Genomic DNA, 16,944 nt, shown 5'->3' on the forward strand with positions numbered 1-16,944 from the left:
ATGTACTGATGTAACAACCGTAATGATGTAACAACCATAATGATGTAACAACCGTAGTGATGTAACAACCGTAATGATGTAAAAAATGTAATGCTAAAACAACCGTAGTGATGTAACAACCGTAATGATGTAAAAAATGTAATAATATAACAACCGTAGTGATGTAACAACCTTAATGATGTAAAAAATGTAATGATGTAACAACCGTAATGATGTAAAAAATGTAATAATATAACAACCGTAATGATGTAACAACCGTAATGATGTAGCAACCATAATGATGTAACAACCGTAATGAAGTAACAACTGTAATGATATAACAACCGTAATGATGTAAAAACCATAATGATGTAACAACCGTAATGATGTAACAACCGTAATGAAGTAACAACTGTAATGATATAACTACCGTAATGATGTAACAACCGTAATGATGTAACAACCGTAATGATGTAAAAACCGTAATGATGAAAAAAAATGTAATGATGTAACAACAGTAATGATGTAACAACCATAATGATGTAAAAACCATAATGATGTAACAACCGTAATGATGTAACAACCATAATGATGTAACAACCTTAATGATGTAAAAAATGTAATGATGTAACAACAGTAATGATGTAACAACCATAATGATGTAAAAACCATAATGATGTAACAACCGTAATGATGTAACAACCGTAATGATGTAACAACCGTAATGATGTAACAACAGTAATGATGTAACAACCATAATGATGTAAAAACCATAATGATGTAACAACCGTAATGATGTAACAACCGTAATGAAGTAACAACTGTAATGATATAACAACCGTAATGATGTAACAACCGTAATGATGCAAAAAATGTAATGATGTAACAACCGTAATGATGTAACAACCGTAATAATGTAACAACCGTAATGACATAGCAACCGTAATGACGTAACAACCGTAATGATGTAACAACCGTAATGATGTAACAACCGTAATGATGTAACAACAGTAATGATGTAACAACCATAATGATGTAAAAACCATAATGATGTAACAACCGTAATGATGTAACAAGCGTAATGAAGTAACAACTGTAATGATATAACAACCATAATGATGTAACAACCGTAATGATGCAAAAAATGTAATGATGTAACAACCGTAATGATGTAACAACCGTAATGATGTAACAACCGTAATGACATAGCAACCGTAATGACGTAACAACCGTAATGATGTAACAACCGTAATGATGTAACAACCGTAATGACATAGCAACCGTAATGACGTAACAACCGTAATGATGTAACAACCGTAATGATGTAACAACCGTAATGATGCAACAACCGTAATGTTGTAACAACCGTAATGATGTAGCAACCGTAATGATGTAACAACCGTAATGTTGTAACAACCGTAATGACGTAGCAACCGTAATGATGTAACAACTGTAATGATGTAACAACCGTAATGTTGTAACAACCGTGTGCACAGAAACTGCCTGATCAAAATGTATATCGTTTCTGCTATCAACAGACAGGTGTGATTGTCAGTGTCAGACTGTGACGAAACCAAAACGCACCTTAAAATGAAAACTTTACAAAGTGAGTAACTATGTCATAAAGTGTAACTCTGTGGGTGTTAAGAGAGAGGAGTTATTCATTATTCACACGACTGCATTCCAGTGGGCAGGATGAAGGGAGTTAAACACCACCATCATTCAGAGGCAATGCACACAACTTAGAGTAGGGACAGGAGGGGATTTAAGCAGGTTCTCAAACAAGATGCCCCCACCTGATAACCTTAGCACTGACGCGGTTGTACCATTCCCATGAATGAATTTCCTAATGCAAGTCACAAACCACAGAGGGGGAGAGGGGTGGAGAGAGAGAGAGAGAGAGAGAGAGCGAGAGAGAGAGAGAGAGAGAGAGAGAGAGAGAGAGAGAAGGAGAGAGAGAGAGAGAGAGAGAGAGAGAAGGAGAGAGAGAGAAGGAGAGAGAGAGAGAGAGACAAGGAAAGAGAGAGAGAGAGAGAGAGAGGAAAGACAAGGAAAGAGAGAGAGAGAGAGAGAGAGGAGAGACAAGGAAAGAGAGAGAGAGAGAGAGAGAGAGAGAGAGAGAGAGAGAGAGAGAGAGGAGAGACAAGGAAAGAGAGAGAGAGAGAGAGAGAGAGAGAGAGAGAGAGAGAGAGAAAGAGAGAGTGGGAGGGGAACCGTGTGAACATTAACGAGGAATGGAAGTGATGGTGAAAGATAACATGAACATTCCCCCTCCCCACCTTTTCTTTGCAGGAAATGACCCAAGAGGTGACAACAAATATGCCCTTACATCTCTGACAAGGTATGGCAGCCAGCTACTTTAGGATGCCATTCCTCCCCACCTCACCTCGCCTCTTTTCTTTTTATTGTATCTGGGATCTTTTGTGACACCCTTCCTGATGGAGCAACGCCACAATCCATCTTCCTGAAAGTCGGGTTTCGTGGTTTGGCTTAACATCTTTGTTTATACACTTGAAACACTTGGGAGACACCTGAAGGACAGCAGGCCATCTGTGTCATTCACGTGTCTCAGTCAAGTTTTAAATGACAGTAACCTGTTATTAGACAGTAAGACACACATTACTTGACCATTTTCCAGAGGGAAATGGTCTTCGAGCTCTCTATGATGTCATAGTACTATCATAGTAGGACATCTGATCTGGATATTATTATGTCAAGTGTGTGACATTATACGTACAGTCAAGGAACTGGGACAGTGTTGTTCCCAGAGGCAAATACCCCCTGATTGAAGGTTGTGATGTTTTCCCTAACTATAAAATGCCATAAATATGTTGATATGAATAGAAATCTACAGTGGATATGTAATACAGTGAATTGACTGCTTACTAATGAGTAGCAACACTTGTCTCTCTAGGTTATTATATAATCGGTCTGTGTTCCGATGAAACGCCATTCTCACATTTGCAATGAATCCCTAGACCATAGACATGCCAAATGAAAGCCATGATGGAACAGTCATCCCACATTTGGCTTGAAATGGCATGATCATTTGATTGACAGGGTACAGTTGGCCAATAAAAATGAAACCCCTCTCACCTTTCTTGAACTCCTCCAGCATGGCATCCAGCCTGGTGTCATTGAACACAAAATGCAGCTGATGGCTGTAAAACTTAGTGATGGTTTTCAGCGGCGTAGAATCATCTGGGTCGACAAACGCCAGGTCCTTCACGAACAATAGATCCACAATGTTGGACCTCTCGCCCTCGAACACGGGGATGCGCGTGTAGCCGCTCTCCATAATTTCAGACATGGTGTTGAAGTCGAGGATAGCATCACCTGGAATCATAAAACAATCTCTTAGCGGGGTCATCACGTCCTCCACAGTCTTAGTCCGTAGTTCCAAGGCGCCCTGAATGATGTTCAACTCCTCTTTGACCAGATCATTGTACGGATCCGTGACTCTGAGCATCTCCAAAAGCTTCTCGCGGTTGTACACAGTGCCTATCTCTTGGCCCAAAAGGTAATCTAGAAGTTTGCTCACTGGGTATGACGCAGGGAAGGTGAGCAGCATGAAAAACTTGGTGAGGAAAATGGTGTTGGCTCCAACGGCAAGGCCATGTCTTGAGCATATGGCTTGAGGGACAATCTCTCCAAAGATGACAATTCCAATAGTTGACATCACCACAGCTATCAGCCCAGAACCTGCAATATCATCAAATAAGATAGTTAGAGTTGTATTGACGAGCACGTTGCCTAGGAGAAGTGAGCAAAGCAGGTAATTCCCTTGGCTCCTAACTGGCTCTATCTTTTTGGCATAATTCTTCTCCATCTCTGTGCCACAATTCTGAACTATTTGGAGCTCCATTGGGTCCAGTGCCATCAGTCCCAAGTTCAACCCGCTGAACATGCCTGACAGACACAGCAACATGGAAATAAAGATGACTTGAAGCCAGAAGGGGAGCAGAAACCTCTTCTCCTCCACAACTATCACTTTCGTGTCATCTCCGTCGTGGTAAATCCAGGTGTTTTCGGTCCATGGGTCGTGCAGGCCGGCGGCGTGATGGGCAGGTGTCGAGGTGGCGATGCACAGGTAATACGATTTACTCCTCTCGGTTTTTCGAAGGGGTTTGACCTCGATTTCAACTACTCCCGACGTCCTGCGACTTAGAATGATGTTGGGCAAGATGATTATATCCGAGGTCCTGATACCGCAGGGATGCGCGGATGTATCCTCTTTGCTCCCGTTGTCCCCTGATAAGCTGTCGATGTCCCCGACTGGTCGGATCTGCTCGTGTTCCGTAAATGCAATTTTGGACCAGGTCTCGTTGTTTATGTTTTGCCCGTAGACCCTCAATTTGACACGAGACCGTTCACTCACCCGTAGATAGCCCCTATCCATAAAGGAAATGTCGTCCGTGTCCTCCAACCGGAGCCCGATGATAACCGTGTCCGACTCTACCCCGCCTTCCTTGCCACTTGTCGAGGTGACCAAACAACCGCTGACAGTTAAGAAAATCATCGTCAGAGCTCGAACCCGGCTAAGTGACGCCATTTTTGCAGAGGGTACTGGGGCCGAAGGCTCAGCCATGTTGATAATGGGCAACCTCCTGAATGAAAAGGGCTTTTAAAAATCAGAGCCAATCGGAGTCCGCCTTCATCTCCACCGGGGGTCGCCGTGATTTGTGCAGCATCGGGGACCCAAGCGCTTGGTTCCACTACGAGTCCGAAACTGATTACTCCTAGAGCGAACTCGTGCCTCCCCTGATGTCCCGGAGACAGACGACCGTAGCACCCAATCCAGTGCGGCAGTTGGACGGGGGCGGAGTTTTCGCCGCAGCTCCAACGAATGAAATTCCAAAACAAGCGCAAGACACTTTCCTCGTGACTTTTTCAGATGGATTTCAGAGGCAACCAATAACTAATGAATTGGTGGATATATCCATAATATTTGATTAATCTGGGAGGAGTGAATGGTGCGTCATTATGCAATGTTCTCTCTATTGCAGAGGTGAGCGAGAGGTAGAGGGAGAGAGTTGTTTCAGCGGGCTGAATGGAATGCATGCTTTTAGGCTATGTGACATTTTAGATTAGTTCCTTAAGATGACCAAACAAGCAGTCACAATGCATTTTATAGCTTAGGGTATGGTATGTCTTGTATGCTATTTAAAGATGATCTGCAAAGCCTAATTGTAGGGAGGGTTGGTTGACCAACCAAACCAATACAAATGCATGATAGGCATTGGAAATTATATAGATAGACAAAACGTGCAGTAATTGCCATGCGTAATATTAGCCTAATAAACAGATAATTACGCAAAATGCCCAGACGCATGTATAAGACATTTAATTTTGAATACTGTAGCCTACAATGTTCTGGTGTGAAAATAATTATTCATATCGTACAAAGTGTGCACATTCCTTAATTAATCACCCATCATTAATAGGCCATTTAGCCTACGCATGATGCGGTGTTATGCATGAATCACATTTCAAATGGGCTACTTTCACAAAGTAGGTATTGGGCATCGTTTAAAAAACGGAGGGTTAGGTAGGATAGTATCACAACATCACATTGAGGTAGTGGAGTCATTATCTGTCCAATCGGGGATGATGATGACAAAGGCACGCATGTCAACTCATGGATAATAGGCCTATTCTGCCTGACATATCAGAACATGGAACAAAGCAAATAAACAACATCAGATGAAGCACATATGGTTCTACTACAGATGTATATGTTTTTTTCTTCCTGTTTTCGGGTGATGGAATATTTCCGTGCTCTTCGGGGGCTGGTTGTCTAACTATGGGACAAACCCGATAGGGTTGGCTTAGATTGTTGATAACGTGTAAACTACAGTTAGTCGCCAATATTTATTGGAAAACATAAATACAGTTGCACCATGAACACTTGTTGTCTCTCAAATACATTGTTACAGTTGTTGGTTAGGTAGCTAGTGAATTTTAGCCATGTCATCATTGAGGTGACAGTCAAATAACCAACAACAGCAAAAATACCTGGTATCAAGAACAAGATACAACCAGCAGAAACGAGACACTTACAATTCACCACAGGGCAGTCTCTTGTCATTTTTGCTAGCTATCTGGCCATCCAGAACCATAACAACACATGGACTTCTGCGCCTTTGAAGCGCGCGCAAAGTTTTCTAGGCGTCGTCAGCTAACTAGTCTATAGGTGTTATGACAGTGGATGTAGTGGATGCGCACCCACATCTGATTGGAACAGTGCATCTCTGAGATTGCGTGCTCTCCTATAGGCGAACAGGGGAGGGTCTTTGAATAGCCTACACATTTTAATTTGGAATCAGACGTCAATATGTGCCAATGTTTACTTAAAATGTTCATATTTGCTCAAGAGCGGTGTAAAGGTAGAAGTGAAAACACACACAAAAAAAATCTCAATTTTATGCATGCCTCAGCAATTGATCTCTCTCAGTGTCTTTTCCCCGTTTTTTAATCCAGATGTCCTTGTATCCCTGTTCCTGGAAGCGGGAGGTCAAAGACGCAGTGTTAGTCTCACATACAGATATGGATGAGCAGTTCCTACAAATTCTCTAGAACTGGCTAATGGGCAGCGTAGGCCTACGCGCTAAAAGACAACGTAAGGTCCGCATCACCGAAACACAAGGCAAATCCATTCGTAGAAACAATCAGCATGTCGCCAAGCACATAATTCCATCAGGACATTGCAACACTCGATCAAGTTCATCGCGATAGAGAAGGCTCACATGCCCTTTAGGGATGATAAACTAGTAAAACGATAATGCGTCTTGATCCACTACCTGGACACGGTCTCCCCTAGGGACGTAATGAGAGGATCTCTTTCTGATATAAAACATTTAGCCTACTGTATCACAGCCATGTTTTGTTGGGATGTATTTGTATCAATATTGTTTCACCTTTGCACAAGTCACATGGGAGCATTTCGCTACACCAGCAATAACATCTGCGAAATATTTGTATGCGACCAATACGCTGTTATTTTATTTGATAAAATGGTTCACAAAATATTATGAACACCTGCTCTTCCAATGGAATAGACCAGGGATGGGCATCTGGCTGCATGCGGCTCTTTTGTAGGCCGGCGGAATATTTCTTTATAACTCAGTCGGGGTCTCAACATACGGTTGAGAGTTAGAATAATAGTATACACAAGATGCAATTTGGTTATGCATCAGCAGTCACTCAGTTACCCCATGTCAGCTACGTTTGTTCGATTGTTAAATGAGTCTAGTGGCCAGCTATCCAAACGTGTTGTAAGCATGGTCGAATTACCGACGGGCGTGGGGCACATTGATCATGAGTTAAACATTTGCCTCCACACTGTGACAAAATGTGTAGAATAGCAGGAAATTCGCTGTTAAACGGCAACATTCTCTCTACGGCCAATGGCAAAACGTGCAGAATTGCAGGAAACTAACTTAAACCATTTTTCCCCTCTTCAGCTATCATGATGGTGACTGCTAAAATATTTTGCCTGCAAGGTGGGGAGGGGGTTATGTATGTGGGTATGCAGACCAGTGGAGGCTGCTGAGCAAATGGAATAGCATCAAACACCTGGAAACCATGTGTTTGATACCATTCCACTGATTCTGTTCCAGTCATTACCACGAGCCCGTCCTCCCAAATTAAAGTGCCACCAACCTGTGACACAGACCCACTAGCCCTGCAGCCCCTCATGATGAGTCAAAGGTTCCCATCCTTGACATAGAATCCAGATGAAAGCTATGATCCCTTATTGATGTCACTTGTTAAATCCACATCAATCAGTGTAGATGAAGGAGAGGAGACACGTTAGAGAATTATTTTTAAGCCCTGAGACATGGATTGTGTATGTGTGCCATTCAAAGGGTGAATGGGCAAGACAAGACGCCTTTGAACGGGGTATGGTAGTAGGTGCCAGGCACACCGATTTGTGTCAAGAACTGCAATTATGCTGGTTTTTGACACTCAACAGTTTCCTGTGTGTATCAATAATGATCCACCGCCCAAAGGACATCAGGCCAACTTGATTTGATGTTGATTAAAAAGGATCCCAATTAGCCAACGCCAATGGAGACAGCGAGTCTTACTGGGGTCTGACAGACAATGAAAAAGACCATTTACATACATCTAAAAACATTAACATGTAGTGTGTGTGTGAGTCTATCAGTGACACATACATGTCAGTACATACACACACAAGTAGAAACTTGACACAATGGTGGCAAGCATTGGAGTCAACATGGACCAGCATCCCTGTAGATCGCTTTCAACACCTTGTGGAGTCCATGCTGAGATGAATGGAGGCTGTTCTGAGAGGGGGGGGTGCAACTCAATATTAGGAAGCTTTTCTTAATGTTTTGTACACTCATGTTGACCTATGATTCTGTCTAAATGTGTTGTCTAATATGTATACCTTTGTAAACATTGTATATAGAAATAGATTGTCAACTGTGACTTGATTGCTAACCAATTGTCTAAGTGAAATGACTAATTGTTGCCACCCGTTGTTCACTTGAACTTGTATGAATACAGACTGCAGGAGTTTCCTCACAAAGCACACCCTTGGAAAAATACCTAGTCCAAACTTTGGGTGTTTATGGAATGAAAATACTAATAATATAACTTGTATCCCGAGTGCGTTCCCCTGTGGATCAGTGGAGGCTGGTGGAAGGAGATATAGGAGAACGGGCTCATTGTAATGGCTGGAATGGTATTAATGGAACGGAGTCGAGCGGGGTTTCCATATTTGAGATGTTTGATGCCGTTCCATTCATTCCATTGCTGCCATTAGAATGAGCACATCCTCCAATAGCTCCTCACACCAGCCTCCACTGAGGTGGATATATTTTGTGCATTTCTCTCCCACACACCCATCTTGAAATCTAAGGCCTACTTCATTAAAGAGAGACACTGACCACTTCTTCACTGCAGGAAATGTGTGTATTATGACAATATATCCACACAGTTATTCAATTAATACATGAGCCTAACTTAAGGCTTGACAAAGATCCATAGTTTGACATGAATTACAATTATTGTTCATTCATACAGAGTATAATCATTCTCTGTCTCTCTCGTATCTTGGGTACGCCATCACTTGCAACAGGATGACTCTGCGCCACAGCACCCCCCTGTGGCAGAAGAGACAGTTGCACTCCCCAGCTGCAGCACCAGTTCAAAGGGATTCACCGTGCCCACCTGCAATGACACACAGCACAGGGTTTCCCTGGGAAATCACTGAGAAACACCACGTGCCATATTTACACAACGTCATGGTAGTGCATTATGTAATAACCTTATATGATAATAAACTCCCCTATCTTACAAGGTTAGGGTCCATTCCATAGAACCTCCAGTCAATTCAACAATGTATTTGAAGTGAATTACAGAGAAATGCCATTTAAATAATATGAATCACATTTATTACATTACATTACATTACATATCAAACGCCACGTTGTCATTTTATGAAACAGCTGTCGGCGACCCTGGATGGGTATTTGTGACTATGCAATACGTTTTGTTACCTGCCATTAGTTGACCTTTTCACCGTTTGCCTGAAGCTATAGCTTGTACCTTCCATACAGTTTATTACGGCATGAGATCATGACCAGTGTAGTAATGCTGATCTAGGATCAGTTTTTGCCTTTTAGGTCATTATAAGATAAGATTATATGGACAGATCCTAGATCAGCACTACTACACTGAGATGCTTTGTGGATACGGACCCAGGTCTGTTTGCCCTTTGAGTTCACTTGCAACAGAGAGTCTAAAAGGTAGAGATAATAATCTAAACTACAGTTAGGAGCGAACTAAATAAAGTACCTGGTAACTAGCTTTGGGACACAACACCCATTGTCTCTCAGTAAAAGGTTACCAGTAGCTTCGGGACACAACAGCAGTAGTCTGTGTACTGGTTGGACTCCCTGTGTTGTGCCTCGTTCTGGGAGGTTGGCGACGGAAAGTAACCATTCCACAATATAGTCAGCTACACCCCAAAAAACTTCCTGTCAACAAAAGCATATGTATAATCTCCAGGAACTCTACTTACCAGACATAACGTGAAATGTGTCCCTCGCTATCAAATAAACATCAGAATACAACTTTTACCCGAACCGCACCCTATTCCTTCCAAGTTTAACCCCTCCCTTCACACAAGACTTCCTCCCACGAAATCTACCACTGTTCACACAGCAGGAATATGATGCGGTTTGGACAAAAGTTGGATTCTGATGTATATGTGATAGCGAGGGACACATTTCACTTTATGTCTGGTAAGTAGAGTTCCTGGAGATTATAGATATGCTGTTGTTGACAGGAAACTTTTGTTGTTGTAGGTGAAGCCGGCTACAATGTGGGATGGTTATTTTCCTTCGCCAACCACCAGAACGATGCACAACTCAGGGAGTTCAACCAACACACAGACTACCGATGAAGTGTCCCAAAGCTACTGGTTACCCTTTACTGAGAGACAACAGGTGTAATGCATTATGATGCGGTTATAATACTGTGTATGAAGCATTGTAAAACTTGTCACGAGAATAGAACATGGATGAGACCTCAACCAGCCTCAGCCTCCTTAGGATCAAGGCTAAACTGAACACCCACAGCCTGAAGAATGTGTAGGGAGTATGAAAAGACTCAAACTGTAGGAAACATAATCAAACCAAATATAGTCCTCAGTGTGTGTGTGTGTGTGTGTGTGTGTTTTGTGCTTGTGCTAATGTGTGTGTGGTTTCAGTGACCATGAGGGACCATGATAAGAAGACATTGAGACATTCCATTGGCTGACGGGAGGACATGCATTCCTTCCTGGTTAAAGGTTCCCAGCAGGACTTTAACACAGCCTAGTTGTGACTGCAGCACATCTGCTTGACCTTGGTGCGTGGGTAGGGGCTAGGGGTCAATTTGGAATTCACAGTGGGAAGGTGTCAGTGGATGTGTCATGAACTTTATACACACACACACACACAATCATGACATTTATACACACACCCTGCAACCACATCTAAAACTCAAAGAGTATTATGACACATTAGGTGCCATTGTCCTGGTATTGGCACAAACCTTGGGTTTCTTTACACCACATCCAGCAGGTCCCCCGGGCGGTTGGAAAGTGAACTCCTCAGCAAACCTGGAGTGGCTGAGGATGCTGGCCACCTCTCCATCCACCTCCACTACCTCATCCACCTGGCGGAGACACACACAAACACAAATATTACTCAGTGTAAAACACACCGGGCACAGATCTAGGACCAAAATGATCCAATATAACTTTATTTGCCAAACTGTTACGTCGGAAATGTGTTTTCTGTTCTGCTTTCAACTTCCCCATTCAACACAAACATACTCACATTGGAGAGGAGCAAAGCCAAACTCCATTTGGCAGAAAATACACAAAACAGTATCTTGTACAAACCTTGAATGTGTACTGAGCGTCAAACTCCAGACTCTCCCCAAAACCAGTGATGTTGCCATTGTATATGACCAGAGAGGCTTTGTTAGAGATTTTGGGGACCTTGAAGAGACGGTAGGTGGCAGAGACAAACTGGTAGTCGCCTGTAGTTCCAGAGGAAATATCAATGTTTTGAACAGTCAATCTTCAAAATGTCCCATGTATCAATGTTATAACAACGTAACCTCTATATGGTAACTTATATGGTTAAAGAGCTGATGGGGAAAAAGTGTCACCGCCTCATGTTTAAGACGAGTCAAACACGTCTCACCTAGGATGGCCTCCAGTTCCATGTTGTCCACGGTGATGACATTGGCCGTGACCAATCGCGGGGGGCTGAATCCCACCTCCTGAGCCAATCGCACTAGGTCCTCCCACCAAAGCGCTCCGCCTAAACACTCCCCTAACGACAGCATTAACATCTACAGTTCACCGAGGTTATTAACGGTTGCCGGTACTACACATATAAATAGCAGGTAGAAACAGTCTAAAGCAGTGTAAAAATGTAATACAGAAGCTGGTTGGTAGACATACACACCCCACAGGACTTTGTGATTCTTGATCTCATCGGAGAGCTTACGGCTACTATAGACATCACTGAAGTACAGCTCTCCTCCATCCTGACAACCAGAGAAAGTAGCAACACATCTTTAGGCTTAGAAGATGTGAAAGAAGGATACCTAGTCAGTTGTACAACGATGCAGTCAACTGAAATGTGTCTTCCGCCTTTCAATGTCACCAAGCAAGGATTCTCTTTCTTAATGACTTTTCACCGACACGTTTAAGTACAGTAACAGCCTTTTACGTCTAATGACTGGAACATGACATGAACCTTCCTTACAAGCTTGAAAGGGTTCATTGAAGTTTTGTTGGTTGTAATTAGCTGATTTCTACATGATAGGGTATAGCACAGTGTACCTTCAGCACGCGGTAAGCATCACTCAATACTTTTCTCTTGTCTGGGGACAAATTCACCACACAGTTGGATCTGTTGAACAACAAAAAGGGGCAAATAATGAACCCTCACCGTACACTAATCACTATGATATTACTGTAACCTTTCAAGGGTAAACAAACAGCCAACAATGGCCTCTTACATGATGATATCGAAGGAGTTCTCCTCGAGTCCAGCCTCCTTTAGAGCCTCGATGTAGCCCCGAACAAAGTCCACGTTGGGCTTCTCGTATCCAAACTCCTGCGTGTGGTGGTCCACGTACTTTCTGGCAACCTCAAGCTATAAAAGAAAGAAAAACGTATGTGTTCCCAGGACCGAAACAACACTCCAAAACAAGAACAGAAAAAAGGGGGAATTTGGCTTGCACATACATACAGTGGCTTGCCAAAGTATTCACCCCGCTTGGCATTTTTCCTATTTTGTTGCCTTACAACCTGGAATTAAAATGTATTTTGGGGGGGGGATTGTATAATTTGATTTACACAACATGCCTACCACTTTGAAGATGCAACATATTTTTTATTGTGAAACAAACAAGAAATAAGACAACAAAAAAAAACAGATAACTTGAGCGTGCATAACTATTCACCCCCCCCCCCTCAGTCAATTCATTTTAAAGCCATATTTTGCAGTAATTACAGCTGCACGTCTTTTGGGGTATGTCTCTATTAGCTTGGCACATCTAGCCACTGGGATTTTTGCCCATTCTTCAAGGCAAAACTGCTCCAGCTCCTTCAAGTTGAATGGGTTCCTGCTGGTGTACAGCAATCTTTAAGTCATACCACAGATTCTCAATTGGATTAAGGTCTGGTCTTTGACTAGGCCATTCCAAGACATTTAAATGTTTTCCCTTAAACCAGTCGAGTGTTGCTTTAGCAGTATGCTTAGGATCATTGTCCTGCTGAAAGGTGAACCTCCGTCCCAGTCTCAAATCTCTGGAAGACTGAAACAGGTTTCCCTCAAGAATTTCCCTGTATTTAGCGCCATCAATCATTCCTTCAATTCTGACTAGTTTCCCAGTCCCTGCCGATGAAAAACCCCGATCACCCCGATATTCTCGGGGTGATGAGAGGTGTTGGGTTTGCACCAGACATAGCGTTTTCCTTGATGGCCAAAAAGCTCAATTTTAGTCTCATCTGACCAAAGTACCTTCTTCTATATATTTGGGGAGTCTCCCAAATGCCTTTTGGCGAATACCAAACGTGTTTGCTTATTTTTTTCTTTAAGCAATGGCTTTTCTCTGGCCACTCTTCCATAAAGCCCAGCTAGGTGGAGTGTGTTGCTTAAAGTGGTCCTATGGACAGATACTCCCATCTCTGCTGTGGAGCTTTGAAGCTCCTTCAGGGTTATTTTTGGTCTCTTTGTTGCCTCTCTGATCAATGCCCTCTTTGCCTGGTCTGTGAGTTTTGGTGGGCGGCCCTCTTTTGGCAGGTTTGTTGTGGTGCCATATTCTTTCCATTTTTTAATAATGGATTTAATGGTGCTCTGTGGAATGTTCAAAGTTTCTGATATTTTTTAATAATCTAACCCTGATCTGTACTTCTCTACAACTTTGTCCCTGAGCTGTTTGGAGAGCTCCTTGGTCTTCATGGTGCCGCTTGCTTGGTGATGCACCTTGCTTAGTGGTGTGGTCGACCCTGGGGACTTTTAGAACAGGTGTATATAAATACTGAGATCATGTGACAGATCATGTGACACTTAGATTGAACACAGGTGGAATTGATTTACCTAATTATGTGACTTCTGAAGGTAATTGGTTGCACCAGATCTTATTTAGAGGTTTCATAGAAAAGTTGGTGAATACATATACATGCACCACTTCTCCTTTTTTTTTTAATTTTTAGATTTTTTTGGAACAAGTTATTTAAAAAATGTCCCTTCACCTATTTGGACTATTTTGTGCATGTTCATTACATGAATCCAAATAAAAATCTATTTAAATGATATGCAACAAAATAGGAAAAACGCCAAAGGCGATGAAAACTTTTGCAAGGCACTGTAAACAAGCACCACAAAGTGTTGTGTTCAGCAATGGCCCCTTACAAGATTAAAAACATGGTGTCACCACCACACCACACTGTGGTGTACCTGGTCCTCAGTCATGTCGATGCCTGTGACGTGGCCCTTCTCCCCGACCAGTTGGCTGAGCATGTAGCAGTCTCTCCCACTGCCACTGCCCAGGTCCAGCAGCTTGCAGCCCTCCAGACACTCTGGGACCACCAGACCACACCCATAGTACCTGACAGAACAGCAGCAGGTCAAGGGCTACAGGGTGAGTATATTGAATCAAGTATAACAGTTATTCATGGATGATTCAACAGTCTTATTCACAACAATCGTATCCTTAATAATCTACAGGTAAGCAGGCAGACACAGACCGACAGAGACGGAAAGACAAACAGACATGCAATTATGTGTGAAAATGACTTATGATACCACTGATGTTATCAAAATGGGATTACATTGTAAGTACAATGTTACAATAGTGAACCCACTTGGATGTGACTTCAGGGTGGATCTTCTTCAGAGCCTTGAGGACGAAGGCTGGGATGGGCTGAGCCGGGGCTAAGCAGGCATTACTCTTCAGGTCAGACTTTGTCTTCAGGGTCTTCCCATAGTAGTCCTGAGGGAAGGTTAAAAATACCGACTGTATCGAGATTTATGATGAAAGTCGTACACATTGTTACTTGGCTGCATCTCATTCGATGATGATCAATTTCAGGTTAATGTTCAACTTCATTATTTCAACTAGGCTACCAGTAGCCATAGGCATACTGCCTGGACATACTGTGATGAATGTACAACACATTAAGAACACCTTCCTAATATTGAGTTGCACCCCCTTTCGCCCCCAGAACAGCCTCAGTTCGTCAGAGCATGGCTCTACAAGGTGTTGAAAGTGTTCCACAGGGATGCTGGCCCATGTTGACTCCAATTCTTCCCACAGTTGTGTCAAGTTGGCTGGATGTCCTTTGGGTGGTGGACCATTAAATGGTACACACAGTAAAGTGTTGAGCGTGGAAAACCCCAGCAGCGTTGCAGTTTTTGACACTCAAACCAGTGCGCCTGGCACCCTACTACCATACCCCGTTCAAACAAACACCCTCTGAATGGCACACAATCCATGTCTCAATTGTATCAAGGCTTAAAAATCCTTCTCTAACTTGTCTCCTTCCCTTCATCTACACTGATTGAAGTGGATTTAACAAGTGACATCAATGAGGGATCATAGCTTTCACCTGGATTCACTTGGTCAGTCTGTCATGGAAAGAGCAGGTGAGCCTAATGTGTTGTACACTCAGTGTATAAACCTACTTTACTTGTCAGCAATGGGCTACAAATATCTGTAAAATGTACTAACAAAATTATACTTTCACTTTGTCATACCTTGACATCCACATGAATCACTGAATCCACGAAACAGCCGTTCCCACATTCCCTATAGAAATGTAAGACATGCCATTTAGCTACAGTTAAATTAACGGACAGACATTTTCACAACAGAAAAAAACATGGTCAAGACAAACATGTCAAACAAGACCTTGCTACAGTAACCTGCAAGTGTATTGTCACGATAGACCATTGTAACGATGTCGCGATTGTAACGAGTCGTGGGAAACAGTTTGGTCTTTCACTTTGCACAATCTGAAAAATTGTAGCATATGCTGGCTGGATTGTGTGACAATTCTAATAAGAAATAAACCTGCGTGGGGAATGGCCAACAACTTGAAAAACTGACACTCGTGGAAGCTTACCCGTGTTCTTTCTTGCATTCAGCCATTGTTGTCCTAATGACCCTAATTATTACAAGTCTAATAAATAAACATGGGAATTTGACATGATCTGTTATTACAAATTGTTAACTTCCTGGTTCTCTGTACCGCCCCCTATCCTTCAAATTAAAAGTATCTTTAAAAATACAATATTAAAACTGGTATAACACTCCTGTTGTGTTCTGGTCGAATTGGACAGATTTACAAGTTCTCTCTCTCGCTCTGAAAAAATGTAGTTCATGTAATCCAATTGTCATAAGATTCCATGACTTTGTCCACACGGGGCATTTGAACACACAAAATACATTTAGATGATTTTCATTACATTTTGGGTGTTTTATTTAGCTTTTTGGTGTTCCCGGTCAAAAATGACCAGTCATTAGAAATAAATGGGTGAGACTACAATTAGTGTATAAAATTGAGTTCAGGCACATGCCCATTCATCAGAGGGACACACTTCCTCTCCCAGACCCCCACATGTATGTGTGTTTGAGCATGCACATGCACACACCTCACTCCCCTTCTTGGCTTCCTTGGCAACCCCCACAGGAACCTTTCCCCAATGGAATCTTTCCCCCATGCTACACATGTTGACATTCTCACAAACAATCGCTACATTGTTTCAATAATATATAGAACTTTTCTCTCAGCTCTGGCATATAAAGCTTTTTTGAGGCCTTGGTCGCAATTCATTCTGTCGCAGCACAATGACCAAACGATGTACTGTATGTGAGGCTCTTGATCATATCTTTGATCATGACACTGGTGAGGAGGAGAGA

The 16,944-nt window shown here is 42.5% G+C and overlaps 2 protein-coding genes across 4 annotated transcripts in view; both read right to left on the bottom strand.

Annotated features, from left to right (window-relative positions):
• The window catches only part of cnnm2b (cyclin and CBS domain divalent metal cation transport mediator 2b), a 65,632-nt gene extending 60,876 nt beyond the window's left edge, over positions 1-4,756 (bottom strand). For 2 of the 3 annotated variants that reach the window (XM_036940413.1, XM_036940414.1), the window contains exon 1: positions 3,076-4,753. In XM_036940413.1, the coding sequence (XP_036796308.1) occupies positions 3,076-4,567 (1,492 nt within the window). In that variant the 5' untranslated portion in view covers positions 4,568-4,753. Of the gene's footprint in view, positions 1-3,075 lie in introns of all 3 variants that reach the window. The other variant, XM_036940415.1, reaches the window with a different exon arrangement.
• Positions 4,757-8,903: 4,147 nt separating this feature from the next.
• On the bottom strand, positions 8,904-16,303 carry as3mt (arsenite methyltransferase). The gene is made up of 11 exons (XM_036940416.1): positions 16,148-16,303; positions 15,780-15,831; positions 14,888-15,015; positions 14,481-14,631; positions 12,535-12,671; positions 12,356-12,425; positions 11,976-12,057; positions 11,709-11,840; positions 11,402-11,541; positions 11,050-11,172; positions 8,904-9,180 (listed from the first exon to the last, which is right to left on the bottom strand). Exons 1-11 carry the CDS (start codon positions 16,171-16,173, stop codon positions 9,076-9,078), a joined length of 1,146 nt encoding a protein of 381 aa, XP_036796311.1. The 5' UTR covers positions 16,174-16,303; the 3' UTR covers positions 8,904-9,075.
• Between the last annotated feature and the right edge of the window lie 641 nt (positions 16,304-16,944).

Source organism: Oncorhynchus mykiss, chromosome 13, assembly GCF_013265735.2.
Source record: "Oncorhynchus mykiss isolate Arlee chromosome 13, USDA_OmykA_1.1, whole genome shotgun sequence".
Classification (NCBI taxonomy): Eukaryota; Metazoa; Chordata; class Actinopteri; order Salmoniformes; family Salmonidae; genus Oncorhynchus; species Oncorhynchus mykiss.

Excerpts from the sequence above, each read along its gene's own strand:
- as3mt (XM_036940416.1), bottom strand. The coding sequence starts at position 16,173 with ATGGCTGAATGCAAGAAAGAACACGG. Across the intron at positions 11,841-11,975 it reads GAATCACAAAGTCCTGTGGG|GGGAGTGTTTAGGCGGAGCG; the intron begins GTGTGTATGTCT and ends TGCTGTCGTTAG. Across the intron at positions 9,181-11,049 it reads GTGGTGTAAAGAAACCCAAG|GTGGGCACGGTGAATCCCTT; the intron begins GTTTGTGCCAAT and ends GTGTCATTGCAG.